Source organism: Solea solea, chromosome 7 (assembly GCF_958295425.1).
Source record: "Solea solea chromosome 7, fSolSol10.1, whole genome shotgun sequence".
Lineage (NCBI taxonomy): Eukaryota > Metazoa > Chordata > Actinopteri > Pleuronectiformes > Soleidae > Solea > Solea solea.
The window spans coordinates 3,406,281-3,421,327 of record NC_081140.1 but is presented as its reverse complement, the minus strand read 5'-3'; the positions used below and the strand labels follow the sequence as shown (position 1 = coordinate 3,421,327).

The 15,047-nt window shown below is 40.4% G+C and overlaps 1 protein-coding gene across 2 annotated transcripts in view; it reads right to left on the bottom strand.

Moving 5' to 3' along the window:
• The window catches only part of LOC131462324 (endothelin-converting enzyme-like 1), a 67,307-nt gene that overhangs the window by 36,607 nt on the left and 15,653 nt on the right, over positions 1-15,047 (bottom strand). For both annotated transcript variants that reach the window (XM_058633411.1, XM_058633412.1), the window contains exons 3-6: positions 14,460-14,528; positions 11,621-11,731; positions 10,616-10,708; positions 5,220-5,344 (exon numbers count right to left, since the gene is read on the bottom strand). In XM_058633411.1, coding sequence (XP_058489394.1) covers positions 5,220-5,344; positions 10,616-10,708; positions 11,621-11,731; positions 14,460-14,528 — 398 coding nt within the window. The remainder of the gene's footprint in view (positions 1-5,219; positions 5,345-10,615; positions 10,709-11,620; positions 11,732-14,459; positions 14,529-15,047) is intronic.

The following is a 15,047-nucleotide window of genomic DNA, read 5'->3' as shown; positions in this document are numbered from 1 at the left end:
TTTACCTTGTTGTTGTTGTTGTACCTTTTTGCTTTGGTCAACCCTGGTTGTTTTTAAATGTGCTATACAAATAAAGTTAAGTTGACACTTGGAAGGCAAGAGTGAGGTGATGGATATTCAGCTTCAATATGCAACTCCAACAATGAATGTTGCTAAAGTGTTCACACTATACCTTTAAACACGCAGTATGTAATCTCCATCAAACACTGACATTGTGAAGCAGTGTGGACTCATGGGAACTAACATACAGGGAGAGCTTTAGTGGTAGAACACACAGCAAATTGCAGTGAGCAGTGCGTCATATTCTCACAACCAAATTTAAAATGTTTTATTTTATTAAAACCCCAGTGCTGCTGGACCTGCTGTCGTCCCCTTCTTTCCCTCTCTCACATTGACCCGTATGACTGACTGACTGTTGACAACACCAGCAAAACCCCCGACATGTCCGTTGGCCAGATCAAGTAAATCCATAAAGATGTTTGCAGCCTCAGCAGATGGTGAAGACTTGGCCTCGCACTCTGTACTTTGTATTTGTCACAGTATATGTATGAAAGTGTTCTGTGTAATTATTAACCATTAATTCACCCTTCCTGCCCGACCCAGAACTCTTGTTCTTGTTGCATTGTGGGAAATGCACGTTAAGGTTGACATACAGTAAGTCAAGAGCTGATGTTATTCTAAAAATGTCTCATCTCCAACTATTGTAAATGCAAAGTCAAGTGCTTATTGCTCTGTTGACTGCCCACTCAACCATACACTACACCAAAGTCCACAGAGAAAATCACCAATTTTACATCATTGCTGCCTTAATCTGTAAGTTCAGACACTTATTTTGTGATTTTGAATTTCTTTATTTGGAATAACCTTAGTGACACAAACTTAGCAAATGAGGCAGCAGTAGAGCAGCAGTCCATGCCAGGTAAAAACAGGGATATTTTCTGTGGGCGTTGGTGTGAGAGAAAGCAATTTACAAACTTCAGTTTCCAGGTTGGAGAACGTTGTCCTAACAGCAAAATAAAGCAGCAAATGCATTCATTTCCACCGGCTCTACTCACCTCGCCTCGCCACGGTTTAAGTAGCATTTCCACTAGCATAGTACCAGGTATTATTTTTAGTACCTGCTCCGGCGAGGTTGCAAAAGCGTGTTGAGCAGGTACTTACTATGCGATGATTGGTCAGACTGCCGGTCACTGACTGGCCAGAGTGGCCAAACAGGAAGAGACGCCCCACACACAAATCAAGCCAAACAGAGCCGGACTGTGGATCAGTTAAAACTACTCAACAATCCTAAAAACATGGGTTAATCCAACAACTACAGGAGTCTGGTGTAAAGTCACTAGTCACTCGCGTATAAAACGAAGTCACTGCAGTTTCACGTGCAGTGATGACTCCGCCCACGTTGAGTAGGTACTTGGAGATGCAAGCTAAACCGTGCGCTGTCATGCCGTGCCGAGGCGTGTAGAGCCAAATACACCATTAGAGTACACTTTAGGTGATCCTTTTGATAAGTAGCAAAAATAAAATGCTCATTGTGAGTGTGAGACACAACGGCATGTTTACAGTGGGAGTGTCTCAGTCAGGTTCCCAGGACATTCAGTGCTGTTGACCACGTGCCAGTTCCTCAACAAAACAAAACAACAACTCACTTTCATACAAAAGCTACATTTTGTGGCTGTGGCTCGTGTTCATTTCTGAGGACGTGCACAATCATTAAGGGCTAGTGCAATTTTGACTGATGGAGGGTGAAGGGAAACACATTCACTGAGATAATCACTAAGAAACCATGGCCAGCATTTGAGTTAAGTGAATAAAAGTCACTATATAAAGCTTCACATTGATCCACCACAAAAAGAAGCCAACTGAGTGGACGAGCGATAAAGGGAAGAGAAGACAGGTTGTCATACAGACAGGTGGAGGGACAAAAGGACAGGCAGAGAGAATGATTGAAGCATGGTGTAGTCTATTACCAAAGCCATCAGGGAGAATGGATGGACAGACAACTCAAAGAGAAGATTGGTAAACAAGAACAGAAGAGACAGAGCATCAAACCAGGCTTCTGCAACCTGTGGAGGAGTGAAGCTGTGCTAATGGTTAAGACAGTGGTGCAGGTTTGGTTGTATATGTTGTATTTTGTCAGGAACTGAAGTTGGTGTCTGTAAAACCACTCACTCTCTGCACCAAGTTCCATAGAGAAAATACGAGTAGTTGATTATCTGCTGCCTCCATGACTAAGTTCAAATGTGTTCTTTTTTAATCCTTGGTTCCAATTGGCATTAAATGACACACACTTAAAACTAATAAAACAGCAGTAGATGAGCAGCTCCTGTGTCCCTGTGACCTACACAAGAGAGACTTTGTGTAGGGAAGTGAGCAGTTTACAAACTTCCATTTCCAGTAAGAAAAGGCAAATTTTCTTAATCTAATTAGGGGATAAAGCAGTGGAGACATGGTTAAAATAGAGTAGACTTTCTGCAGGTGTACATCTTCTTTGGTGGGTCTTTTTGTTAAGGTGCTAGAATGTGTTTTTCCTTGCTGAGTGTGTCCCTGCATGAAGTCAGAGCTGCCTGCGTGTCAGTACCACGTACAAACCACGCTTCAACGTCAATCCTTTAAAGCAGTAAGGATAGTTGATGTAATATTTGTCATTAAGAATGAAGGAAAAAAAGAGAAATTGAGTCATTTTCTGCAAAGGCTGATGTTATATAGAAGAAAACACTCAGTTTACAGGAGTTCCATGTGGTGCCCAGTGCTGCTGTTCAGGCACAGGTATCCTTCAGTTTGCTGTGTTCAGCACAGTCGTTGCACTTTTGATAAAAGCTCTGCCCTGTGTTGTCAGAATAACATGCTCATAACTGGGAGACGCTGAGATACAGAGAGCTGCAGAGAGGATGTTGGTTTGTGGTTTCTCCGCTTGGGTATTTAGTTCTGATTTGTTTGACTTGAAGGACTGAGGGAGGGTCACACAGACCTGGGTCAATGTTGAGCACTGTTGAGGGAGTTGCTGTTTTGGTGATCTGCTAGTCACAAGTATGTTGGTACGGTAGGACACCTCATCGTGTTCAAATTATTCAAGCCTACTTTGCTGCATAGAAATTCTTCCTCAGCAAGATAAACCTGAAAATGATTTTCTTCATTACATAATAGTGAACACTGCGGGATCGCTAAAGAAAGAGAACATCTCTGAAACACTTCACACACATACAGTAGAGCTCCAGTAGCTGACGTCACACAGGTAAAGCCCTCTGTCAGGTAACGACACCGTTCACCTCCATACAATATATACTAGACATAAACACACACATCAGGCAATAAGTCGGTCAACTCGTCTCTTTGCTGGCTGTTTTCATCCTTATAATGAAGACGGTGGATAGATGTTCAAAGACAGGCTAACAGGAGAACACTTTACAGACCCCCACAGATCCACAGAGACAGTGGAGGTGAATCACTGCTATAAAACATGCTCAAAGTGAGCAGAAGACAGAGCAATGGGAACCCACAAGCAACAGATAGTTAACTCTTAAAAAAATCATGATTTACCAAGAGCTAGTCTGCACAGCAACATTAAAACAACAATTATTTCCATTACACTGCCTGTTGTTAACAACAATGCTATTATTAGACTTTAATCGAGCTAAGACTATAGTCCGACTAAGACAGGCAATCAGACAACTTACAGAGTCTGAGTGTTCATGCAGAGAACAACATCAATTTATTGGCTGTGTATGCCTGACTCCGCCTCTATTATATAGTGTGTATTGAATCAGTTTCCTGTTGACCTTGACAAACAGTGAACGTTGAGATGGATGGTGCTGTGGTTCTGTATGTTTCGTACCTGCTGTTCATGTTAATCGTGATTCAAATTAGATGGAGCATATGTGAAGAAAGCTGCAGCGCCACATGAGCTCCAGCAACACTACTGCAGTTTATATGTCGTCTCCTTCTGCTTCTGAGTCAACGATCGGGAGGAAAATGTTGGTGAATGAGCAGAACACCAAGTTTGACTCCAGTCCGACTAAGTGTATACATGCAGGAGTAATCAGACTATGAATCACATTATCCAGGTATGTACGTGTACAAAATGATTGTCTTAGACTGACTAAAATCTGACTTTTCACATGCACGTAAACACACAGAGTGACTCTCTGGAGTAAGATGAAGGGAAGTTAATGAAGAAGATGAAGATGTCAGGATACTACAGGTCTGGCAGTTTTTACCATGCCGGTGCTTTATAAGGATCAACTATATTCAGTCTGTCAAGTTTTGCGATATATCGGTTGATTTCTGTGGATTTAAAGTGTGACAGGTTGGATCCAGAACCTGCCCCATTCATTTGTTTGGCACCTTTGCCTGCACATGTGACTAGAACTGTGACGCTCTCTCACTTCTTCGCTCCTCATCAGTTTTGAAATGCGTCCACAATCAATGGAGACAAATGTGTATGCACAGCATGGTGTTTAAATTTCAAAGAAGGCGAGTAACATGAAGTAGCAGCATGATTGTCATAATGACATGAACTGGTGAATCGTGAAATGTCTGAGTAGGTTATGATGCAGACAGACAGATGCACGCACACACACACACACACACATAACTGACAAGCACATAATCCAGCCGCCAGTCATCCAAGCGGTGAACCATCCACGAGGACTGACTCAGAGCTGTTGTGTATGTGTGTGGAGCGCTGTGTCACTATTGGACACCTGTCAATGGTTGGAACACACATCCTGATGTGCATCAGCCCTCTGAAGGCCTCCACCAGAGTCTGTCAACAAGAGGAAGGGAAGTGTGTGTGTGTGTGTGTGCGTGCGTGTGTCTGCGTGTGTGGTAAACAGGTGTCGGTGAAAGATCAATAATAATCAGCTGCAGCAGAAGTGGAAGTTCACCCAACAGTGACTCACACACACACACACACACACACATAGCAATGCTCAAAATCCAATCCATACACCTTGTGACACTGCTTTGTAGCAAAAATGATAGTGACACCCCAAAATACAAGGCAACACACACACACACACACACACACGCACACACACACACAACCTCAAACAAAAGCGCTTACTCGCACTCAAAAAGTAAAGACTCAAAAATGCAGGCTTCTAATTTCATTGATTTTCCGTACACCTCAGCGTACGCATCATTCTCAATCAACTCCGAGCTCACGACCATCATCCCTTCACCACCCGGACACCCGCTCCCTTTCTCTCTCTTACTTTTACCTCTTAGAAGTGGTCTTGATGATGTCGGACACTTTCTGTATGTAGTCAGTGGCGAGCACCACGATCTCCTCGTCTTCTGAGTGGTTGTCATGGAAGATCCTGTCGAGCAGGCGTTTCCAGTGAAGCTGTGGTAAAAGAAAGAAATAACGTTTTTCTTGTAAAATTGTTCATTTGTTCATTTTGTGTGGTTTAATACAGTTGTTGTGTTTCATGTGCAAAATGCTCTTTGAAATGCTTGAGTCCTGATCTAAGGTTTCCAAATCACAATAATAATAATTAGGTTTTGGGACATAAATCGATACAGTGAAATATTGCAATATTTTGCGTGGCAATATTATAACACTTTTGAGACACCAAGTATCCAAATAAACAAATAAACATTCAACTTTTTGTTGACTAGCACAAAGAAATGATTGAAATTTTAGTCCAAGTGCTCACTCTCACTAAAGCTGTTGTGTGAGTACATCGCAGTATGAGTTTGCAAATACACAGTACAATATCGTGATAATATTGTATTGTGACTTAAATATCACGACAATATTGTATTGTGGTGTCTCTGGTAATTCCCACTCCTAATAATAATATTAGTATTTCAGATTTGTTTATATAGCAACTGGCGATTTTAAGATGATTTGCTTATCTTCACTTAAATTACAATTTCATCAAGAATTCAAAACCTTTATTCTGAAAAAATATGAATTGAAAGAGAAGTCAAAGTGATTCTGTTGCTAGGATTGACTGATATTGTTGAAAAATAAAAATGAAACACTGCTGTTTCTTTAAACCAATACATTTATTAATTCGGTGCAAGATTGTAGAAAAAAGTTTAGGACAAAACCAAAAAAGGGCCGATATTCAATGAACTTAGAAAACAACTGGCCAACCCCTGATATAGCACTTTTAAATACACAGTTAAAGAGTGCTGTCACTTTTTATTCAAAATGTAATATTATTGGAAGTGTGGGGAAAAAAGTGGCACATTTTTTACATGCAATATGGGAATGTTCTAAGATCTTCCCCCGTGGGAAAATGTTTTAGATTATATAGGCAAATGGCTGAATTATGAACTTCCCAGATCGGCAAGACTATGTCTCCTAGGAGACCAAACAATGGTACCACACTTAAACAAACATATTTTTGGAATCTTAAAAAACTGGCCTAATGACTTGTGCACGGACAATTTTAAGGTGTTGGAAGGAGCCTCAAGCTCCCACACTGAATATGTGGAGAACTCAGATGATGGAAACGGCTGCATGTGAGAAAATGTTGGGGAGATTAAACGGTGAAAATGATATGATAAACAAACAGTGGGACAGTTTTGGTAAATGTATATCTAGAGAGAACAGCTAAATCATGTATAGATATTCTTAATTGTTTTGTATTGATATGTTTTACATTAAGGCCATACACTTTGCCTGAATAATGGATCGCCCCTCACATCCAAATGTATATTATTGATTGAACTGCTTACCTACCTGCCAGTTTTATTCTTTTTGTTTGTTTGTCATTTTCGTTTTCGTTATCCTTCATTTTGTCTGTTTTACTCGTTCATATGTATGGTTGTTTGTTTGTTTCATGTTCATAATTGTGTAAAATAATGAAAAATTCTAAATTAAGAAAAAAAAAAAAAAAGTAATATTATTTTGAATGTGGGATGTAAAGTACACTCCTATAATTACCTGCTCAAAATGTTTTCTGCAAATCTCGGGCTTGTCAACTCGCAGATAACGACCCATAGTTATGTTTTTAAAATAGGCGCTCCCTAGTGGTCGCATTAATAAAGGCACTCTGATACCCTGGGTGTGTCGTCATCCTCGTAACTGCCTCGTCTTTTTTAACCCTAACCTCACTAACACAGATACAACAGTATCTATACATTCACTTTAAATGAAGATGCAGAGGTGGAGGATAATAACTGAGACAGCAGAGACTCAGGCAGATTAGCTGAGCATTTAAAAGAATGGTACAGGGCTAATATCTCTGAGCTGTTATATATAATTAATTAGAAAAAAAAGAAATCTTTCATGTAAACCCCACAGCTGCTCATGAACCTCCATTAAAAATGTGCCCTTGCTACAGGTGCCTGTGACCCGGTCTGTAATCAGACAAGCTGAGAATGTGCTGCAGGCAGTGGACCCACGGAGCGTTCAGTGATATTAGGACAGGTGAATAGGTGAATAGGTGAATATTTAGCGTAAATGTAAAAAAACTGAATTAATTGTCTTTGGCGCTAAGCAGACTCACATTAAAACCCAAAAGCCAAGCAAGAAGTCTTGGCATTTATTTTCATGTACGCTGACCTGACTTTAAAAAGCCACATTAAACCAGTCACAAGGTCTGCATACTATTATCTAATGAATACATTATTGTGCAGCAGGATCTGGAAAAACTGGTCTTTATCTTTAGTCCATTAGACTACTGCAGTTCTGTTCTCATCGGCAGCTGCAGCTGATTCAGAATGCTGCTGCTCGTGTAACTCACTTTGCTGTTAGTCTGTAAAGCGCTGAATAGTTTATTTCTGAGCTGCTGGTTCACTATGAACCATCCAGACCACTGAGGGGATCTGGGTCAGGTTTGCTCTGTGTCCCGAGAACCAGGACAAATATCTAGAACAAACTTCCAGAAGAGTGCCGGTCTGCTAAATCAATTCATCCTTTTAAACCTGTTTGCCACTATGATTATTACTGCTGCACCTCAACCTTAACTCCAACTTTCAATGTCTTTCTTATGTGTGAATTTGTCTTTCCTTTTATAGTAAAGCACTTTCAAATGCCTTGTTGTTGAAATAAACTTCCATCCATCCACTTTCGACCGCTTTATCCTCCACAAGAGGGTCACTGTGTCATCTCAGCTGACATAGGGCGATAGGCGTGGACAGTTCATCAGTCCATCACAGGGCCACACATCGAGACAAACAACACGTTGCATGTTTTTGGACTGTAGGAGGAACCCGGAGAACCCATAGAAAACCCACGCACACACGGGGAGAACATGCAAACTCCATGCAGAGAGGCCCTTGTTCCAACCGGGGATTAAACCCGGGTCTGCTTGCTGCACAGACAAGAGCTAACCAGAAATAAACTTGCCTTGCCTTTCTACTTACAGGAGTCACAGAATTTTCCCTTAATGCTGAGACTTTTCATTTAAACTTAAGCGGTCTCAACTGTAATATATTTAATACATTCAACATTAAATTATATATAAACATGTGTAGTGTTAATTAGAATTGTCTGCATGTTATTGATTAAATTTAAATTCTTATAATAAAAATGTTGTTTCTATCGTAATTTTTTCTATGTTTGCATCATAAATATGTTTTATTATGTAACCTATATATATTTCCATATCAAAACAAACACTTTTATTTTGAAGTGCTTAATCATCATGAATATTTTTTGCTGCAATATCCTGATGGAATATTGAGATCTAATTTAAAGCTCAAATCACCCACCATTACTGTACAATTGTTTTTTAAACATGAATATCCCCCTCCTGAAGTTTACTTGAGTTTGAGGCCCCTGGCTTAAACTCATGATGATGTCAAAACTGTGCAGGGTTGTAAAAGTCTTGCTTTTACATTTTTTAGGACAGAGGCAGGATCAACTCTGTCCTCATCCTGCTGGTGGTGGCTGCAGGATCCAGATCCAGTTGTGAATCTATTATTTCTTATCATTAGCAGTCGTAGTATTGTCATCACTATCATGCTATGATTAAAATTGATATCATTATAATTTAGTATCAACAATCTCTGCTGCTGCTTGTATAAATGACAGTGTAGCACTATAAACATGTCATTACTGATTTAGAGCTGTCCTGTCTAAACCTAATGCAACTGTTATATATCTGCTCCTGGTCTCTTTCTTCTGTCTCTACCTCACCTCGCTCTTTCCCTTTCCCTCCCCCACCTCTCCTCTGTCCCCCATTTTTCCTTTCACCCCAACCGGTCGAGGCAGATGCTGCACATCATTGAGTCTGAGTTTTCTTCTTGTTAAAAGAGTTTTTTTTTCTCTCCCCTGATGTTTAGTGTTTAATGCTTAGAAAAGTAATGCTTAGAATGTTTGACGCTTAGAAATCACAATTTCATTGTGTGAATTGTTGGGTTTCTCTGCTCTCTACAATATCGTAAAGGTTTCTGCTTTACTATGTACAGTGCCTTGTGATTTTGCGCTATGCAAATAAAATTGAATTTAATTGTAGTGAATTCGGGTTATGGCACAAAAGAAAGTGCCTTATTCGGTATGCAGTAAAGAGTATATATGCTGTAAACAGTAAAGAGAAGAAGCCTCACCCCGTACTTATTAAGACTCAACACAGCACTAGCTCTAAAGAGAAGTACCTGTCTCCTTACCGGCATCAAAACACACAAGTTGACACAAAAGTTGTCTGTTGCCCTTTTAGGTACTTTGCACACCCCCACTTCAAAATACACACATTATGCCTTTAAACCCTATGAGACAGAAAGTGTTTTTAATTTGAGTTCTATTCAGTTTTATTCAGTCACCATTAAGAGATCAAAATATATCCCCTCTTTAGTTAACAAGCCAACAAGACATTGGTCTAACTGCCTTAGATAATCAACTGTACATACTTTCGTTTTATTTATTATTTTTCTTCTTAATTCTCCTTTTATTTTTGGAAATCATGCTTTCTGTTGTTAATTAATTGCACGGCAGCATCCCTGTAACTGGTCATTTTCTTCTAGACCCGAGGAAAAGCAAATAAACAGCATGAACACACTGAAGCCATGTTGAAGCAGCATCTTTGCTGAACCTTCAGCTCTATACTATTCCTGGCAGCTTGACTTTGGTGTTTAATTGGACCGCTGTCCTTGTCCCAGTATACAAGCACAAGCTAGGAATTCAATTATTTAATGAAGTGTTTCTAACTACACAAGAAATTCAGACCAATACAATTTCAGTCGAACTAACATATTAACTTAAAAGTCTGGTTTTAATCGAACTAACACAATACATTTCTCCGAACATCATGTAAATATACTGTGTGTGCATTAGGGGCGGGTCAAAATATGGCTTTAGTGATATATCGTTAAGGTGTTCTGAACTAAACAGTCTCTGCCAGTTTCACTCGCTGGCCGTTGCTCCTTGATGTCTCCTCGCGGTGGCACTGGAGTTTACAGCGGGATAATGGCAGAGAAAACAACACATAGACTGCATGCACCTTGTTCTCTATGTTGTGAATAAATAGAGAAATCCTGCGCTTTAAACTTTTCATGGACATTTTGTTTTCTTCAGTTAGACAGATGTATCTCTATATGTCTGTCTTGCAATACATTGGTAATCACAGAATCGTAGTATCGTGATATTATTGGTATCGTGGACCATGTCGTGAGGTGCCCTGTGATTCCCACGCCTAACATGCATGTGTGCAGCACTCACACTAGGGGCGATGCGCTGCAGCTGCTTCAGGGTGATGCGGTTGTACATGGTGTTGATGTCCTTTCTTTGGTCATCATAGTCCGACATAGTGATCTACAGAGAGAGAGACAGACAGAGAAAGACAGTAGTGATAAGTCAATGTCGCTACCAAATTGATTGAGATCACATTGTAAATTAATACACGTAAACAAGGAAGTTGAAAAGGCAATATAATGTTTAAACTTCTCAAACTATTTCATAAATAATATGTAGATTGATCACAAATCTAGTCTCAGCTGACACAGGATGAAAAGTGGGGTCATATCCTGGACTGGTTAACCGATGCATGCTTTTGGACTGTGGGAGGAAAGCGGACAAAGTGGGGACAACATGCAAACCCCATACAGAAAGGCCGTCAATCAAACCAGGATTCAAACCAATGACCTTCTTGCTGTGAGGCAACAATGTTAGCCACTGGATCACCGTGTGCCCCCTAAAAATATAGCAATCAAGGGACTAAATTGAATAGTTTCCATATTTTTTTTACAACTTTGATGATAACAACTATATCTTATAAATACATATGAAACTATTTGATGAGTTTGCTGATTTTGCTCAATTTTTCTTAATGATGGGCATTTTTTTTTCTTTTTTTTTCACATTATCACCATGAAAGTGACATCATTAATGTTAAAGTTTGACCTCAAGACGTCAGTGTCTCAACGTATAGCAGCAACTACAGCCCATCAATCACAATGATCGGTAACTGGAAACATGTACATGACATGGACAGACCTACTGCACCTCAACTGCAAACCCTGAACTATGAAGGAAACTCAGTGACATCATTTTCACATGATCATTATTTTTATCCAGGAAAAACTGTGACTACCTAATTTGGTTTTGCCTGGACCAATAGGGTGACACTGATGTATGATTCAGGGACCACTGCAACATCTATGTACTGCACAGCGTCCTCTGTGTGTATATGCTTTACTTGACACTACATAAACAAACACAACTCACATTGGCCAGACGCGTCTCCAGCTCTATAATCTCCTTGGACTTCTGCGTGGCGTTCTGAGCTCCCAGCATGCTCAGCAAGCGCTCCATCAGGGCCTTATACGCCACCAGGATCTGAGAAGCACAGGGACATCAGTGCTAATAGACGAGGGGAGACACAACACCATCAGTATCGGCCAGTGATGGTGCTGACATGTGGCTAAGTGGACAAGGTAAGAAAAGCACAGCGGGTGACAGAGGAAAACAGGTGGATTGATGAGGAGGAGAGAGAGGGGCACAGATGGAGGGGGAGAGGAGTGAGGGAAGTTAAGGAGAAGAGAAAGAATCAAAGGGAGGTCAAGTATAAGGTGAAGTGGGAGGGGGTGACGTGGAGGAGAGAAAAACATACGTAGAAAATGAGGTGATGGGAAGGAGGGCTACACAGGGAGGAGTTCGATAAATACAGTCCAGACCTCGAGTATTTACACAGTTACTTCTGAGCTTCAGTGCATTAAAATTGAAATTAAATGACCTGCTTTCAATTTCCAAGTGTCAGTTTCCATTTGAGTGGGTTTATGTCAATGTAGGAGAAGAAGCCTGAGTGAGATAAAGCACTTTAAACAGATGTTTCCCAAATTTAAAAAAAAAAGGTTTAAAAGTAATTGGACACTCAGCTATTTAACATTTCTCAGGTCGCTGTGTGTGTTTCAACAAAATTCACTGAGGGGTTGTAACGGGGGAGAGATAATATGTGTATAATTAAATGAATGATGGCTCTGAGTTGTATTTAGCTATCCCAGTTTCAGGGTGCATGCTGGTTCACTGTCAGACTGTCCTGACTTACATGAATCGACACAGCCGTTGCTAATGTGATCACTGTAACACCTGTGCTTTTCCTGCTGATACATGTCAAAATGGCTGCTGTGCAAAATTACCATTGTAAAAGTCACCTGACACGATGAGGTGAAACGCACCTCATTCACACTGAGTGAGGCTGATGTGTTAAATGTTGCATTAAGTGCAATGTGGGTTTTGCTGATTAGTCTTTTTTGCTCTGCATGTTTTCAACAACCACTGACATGGTGGACATCACATAGCCATCGGCTTAGCAACGTTAGCGACTCTTGCCAAGATGTCAATCATGACCAAAGACATGTAAGAAATGGACATGACCTCCATGTTTGACAAGTGAAGCATGTGAATATCACGCAACATACTTACTATTTCCTCACATGAATCAGCTAACATTTTCATTATGAATATAATGGATATATATATATATATATATATATATATATATATATATATATAATCTGAGAAGTTAATGGTCTCACTCACTAGATTGAGGTCTTCTTGTCCATTTTGTAAAAACATGCAACCATTTTGAGGAAAATAGATGATACAGCATGGCACGTATAAGTGGACACCAGAGTGATTGACAGGTGGTATCACTAGGTCAGGCAAGTTCTGCCCGTGGGCCGTCACATATTATACAACCCACAGCATTGGTTTTATAATGTATTATTTACGGTCAGGGACAAACTGGGCCAGAAAATCTGCCCTAGCATTTTGGCCCAGACCAACCCACTATACAGTCACACGTACACACTTTAAATACCACTGTGACGTGAAACTCACACTGTCCCTATCAGCTCAGCTGGTACGGAGTTGTCCAGGGTTTGCATACTTGCTGTGACACAGAGATACTGTACATGCATACACCACTGACTTTATTGGCTGCAGTGTATCCTGGTTTTTACACTTTTCCAGAAACCTACTGCACTGGATATTTTCTTCATTTTCCCCAGACACCTTCATTCATTGCTGGCTATCAAGACATGAAGAGGATTTTAAGAAATTGTTTTAAAAGAATAAGTACAAATCAGGAAGAGAATGCAGGTATCTGCGTCACACTGAAAAGTCTTCATTTCTGCCCCTCCAGACTAAAACCCAGCTCAGGAGTTTTCAAATTAAAATGGAGCCAGCAGCATTTTCAAACTTCTCTGTTATGTTGGCTCCAAAACTCCAGAGTTGTGTGGAGTGCAGGCTTGAACAGAGCAGAGAAAGAAGAACATGAAAACAGTGTCTGCAATGTTCTGCTGAAGTCCAGACAAAAGGCAGAGAACAGAGCTGGAGGAGGATGTAGTGAAACTCAGCCTTGGAGGCCATTCAGACAAATGTACATGATTGTTTCAGTCCAACTAAAAACACTATATAATGCAGTTGTGAGCTGAATTACTACTGTATGTGTTCAACTGAATCCAAACCGGCCTCAAGGCTTTGCTGCTCCACAGTTCCTGCCCCCGGGGTTTGACACAGAAATAATAGAAGAAGTCAACAGAGAGCAAACTATGACAAGATACGGAGACTGAATGTATGCATTTATTGTGTTAGCTCTTTCAGCTTAAAGAATTTAAAATCTTCAACTTTATAGATTAGCCTTTATAAACTAGCCACCAGCTGAAATAGTTTGGCTCTCTGACATAATAAGAAAACCAGTCAGACACACTTTCATTCAACAAATCGATTCCTCTCCAGTGTTTGTATCTTGGGAAGTAGTGCAACTAAACTGTAGATCAATTTACCTGTACATGGAAAAACCCTGATTGACACTACAAAACACAACAATCTTGTTTAAAACCATGTGTATCTGTAACCTTGGACACTATATCGTGTGTCAAAACAAAGTCAAATAAAACCTGAGACTTGGTAAAGTAATGCAGCACAGATACTGTTTTAGAAGTGACAGTTGCGGAAGCACAACGCCTTAAGAGAACATGTAATCGGTCAAAAAGACATGGTCTGGACTGGAGGTGCACAGATGTGGAGAGAAAAGAAGGGAGAAGGAAGGAGACACATCTACCTTTACGCTGTCTTCGTCCTGTCCCAGATAGAGGCTTCTCTCAGGGAGCGTGAGCCCCTCCTGATCAATCTACACACACACACACACACAAGTAAGACATTTTCAAAGACGAGTGGTTAATACTTACATGATCTATCACAGTGTATGATTGGGCAGAGATTCCTGACCTGACCCTTGGGGCCGGCACTTGGAGGACACTGGATGAGCCACTCCAATGGTTGGTTGAATTTAGCAAGTCCAGTTAGGAACGAGCAAAGGGGATTGGGTACACCAGCCTTTGAGGATTCAAATTGGCAACCCTGCGGTTACTAAATGACGTAAAATATTGAACAAACTATTTTTACATCATGTAAAGTAGTGTTAAATTTCCCAGGTGGTCTCACACAACTTTAGTTAAATCTACAGTTACAGCACATACCAGATTGACACGTACAGATCAGACCAGGGATCTGTGTTTTACTGCTGCTATGAGGACATTTAATCTACTAGTGTGGTTTTTATGGATGTTGGTGCTATATGAGCAAAAGTCATGTTCTTTGCTCTATTCCAGGTGCTTTTTGTGCCTAAACCTGAACACAAATGACTATA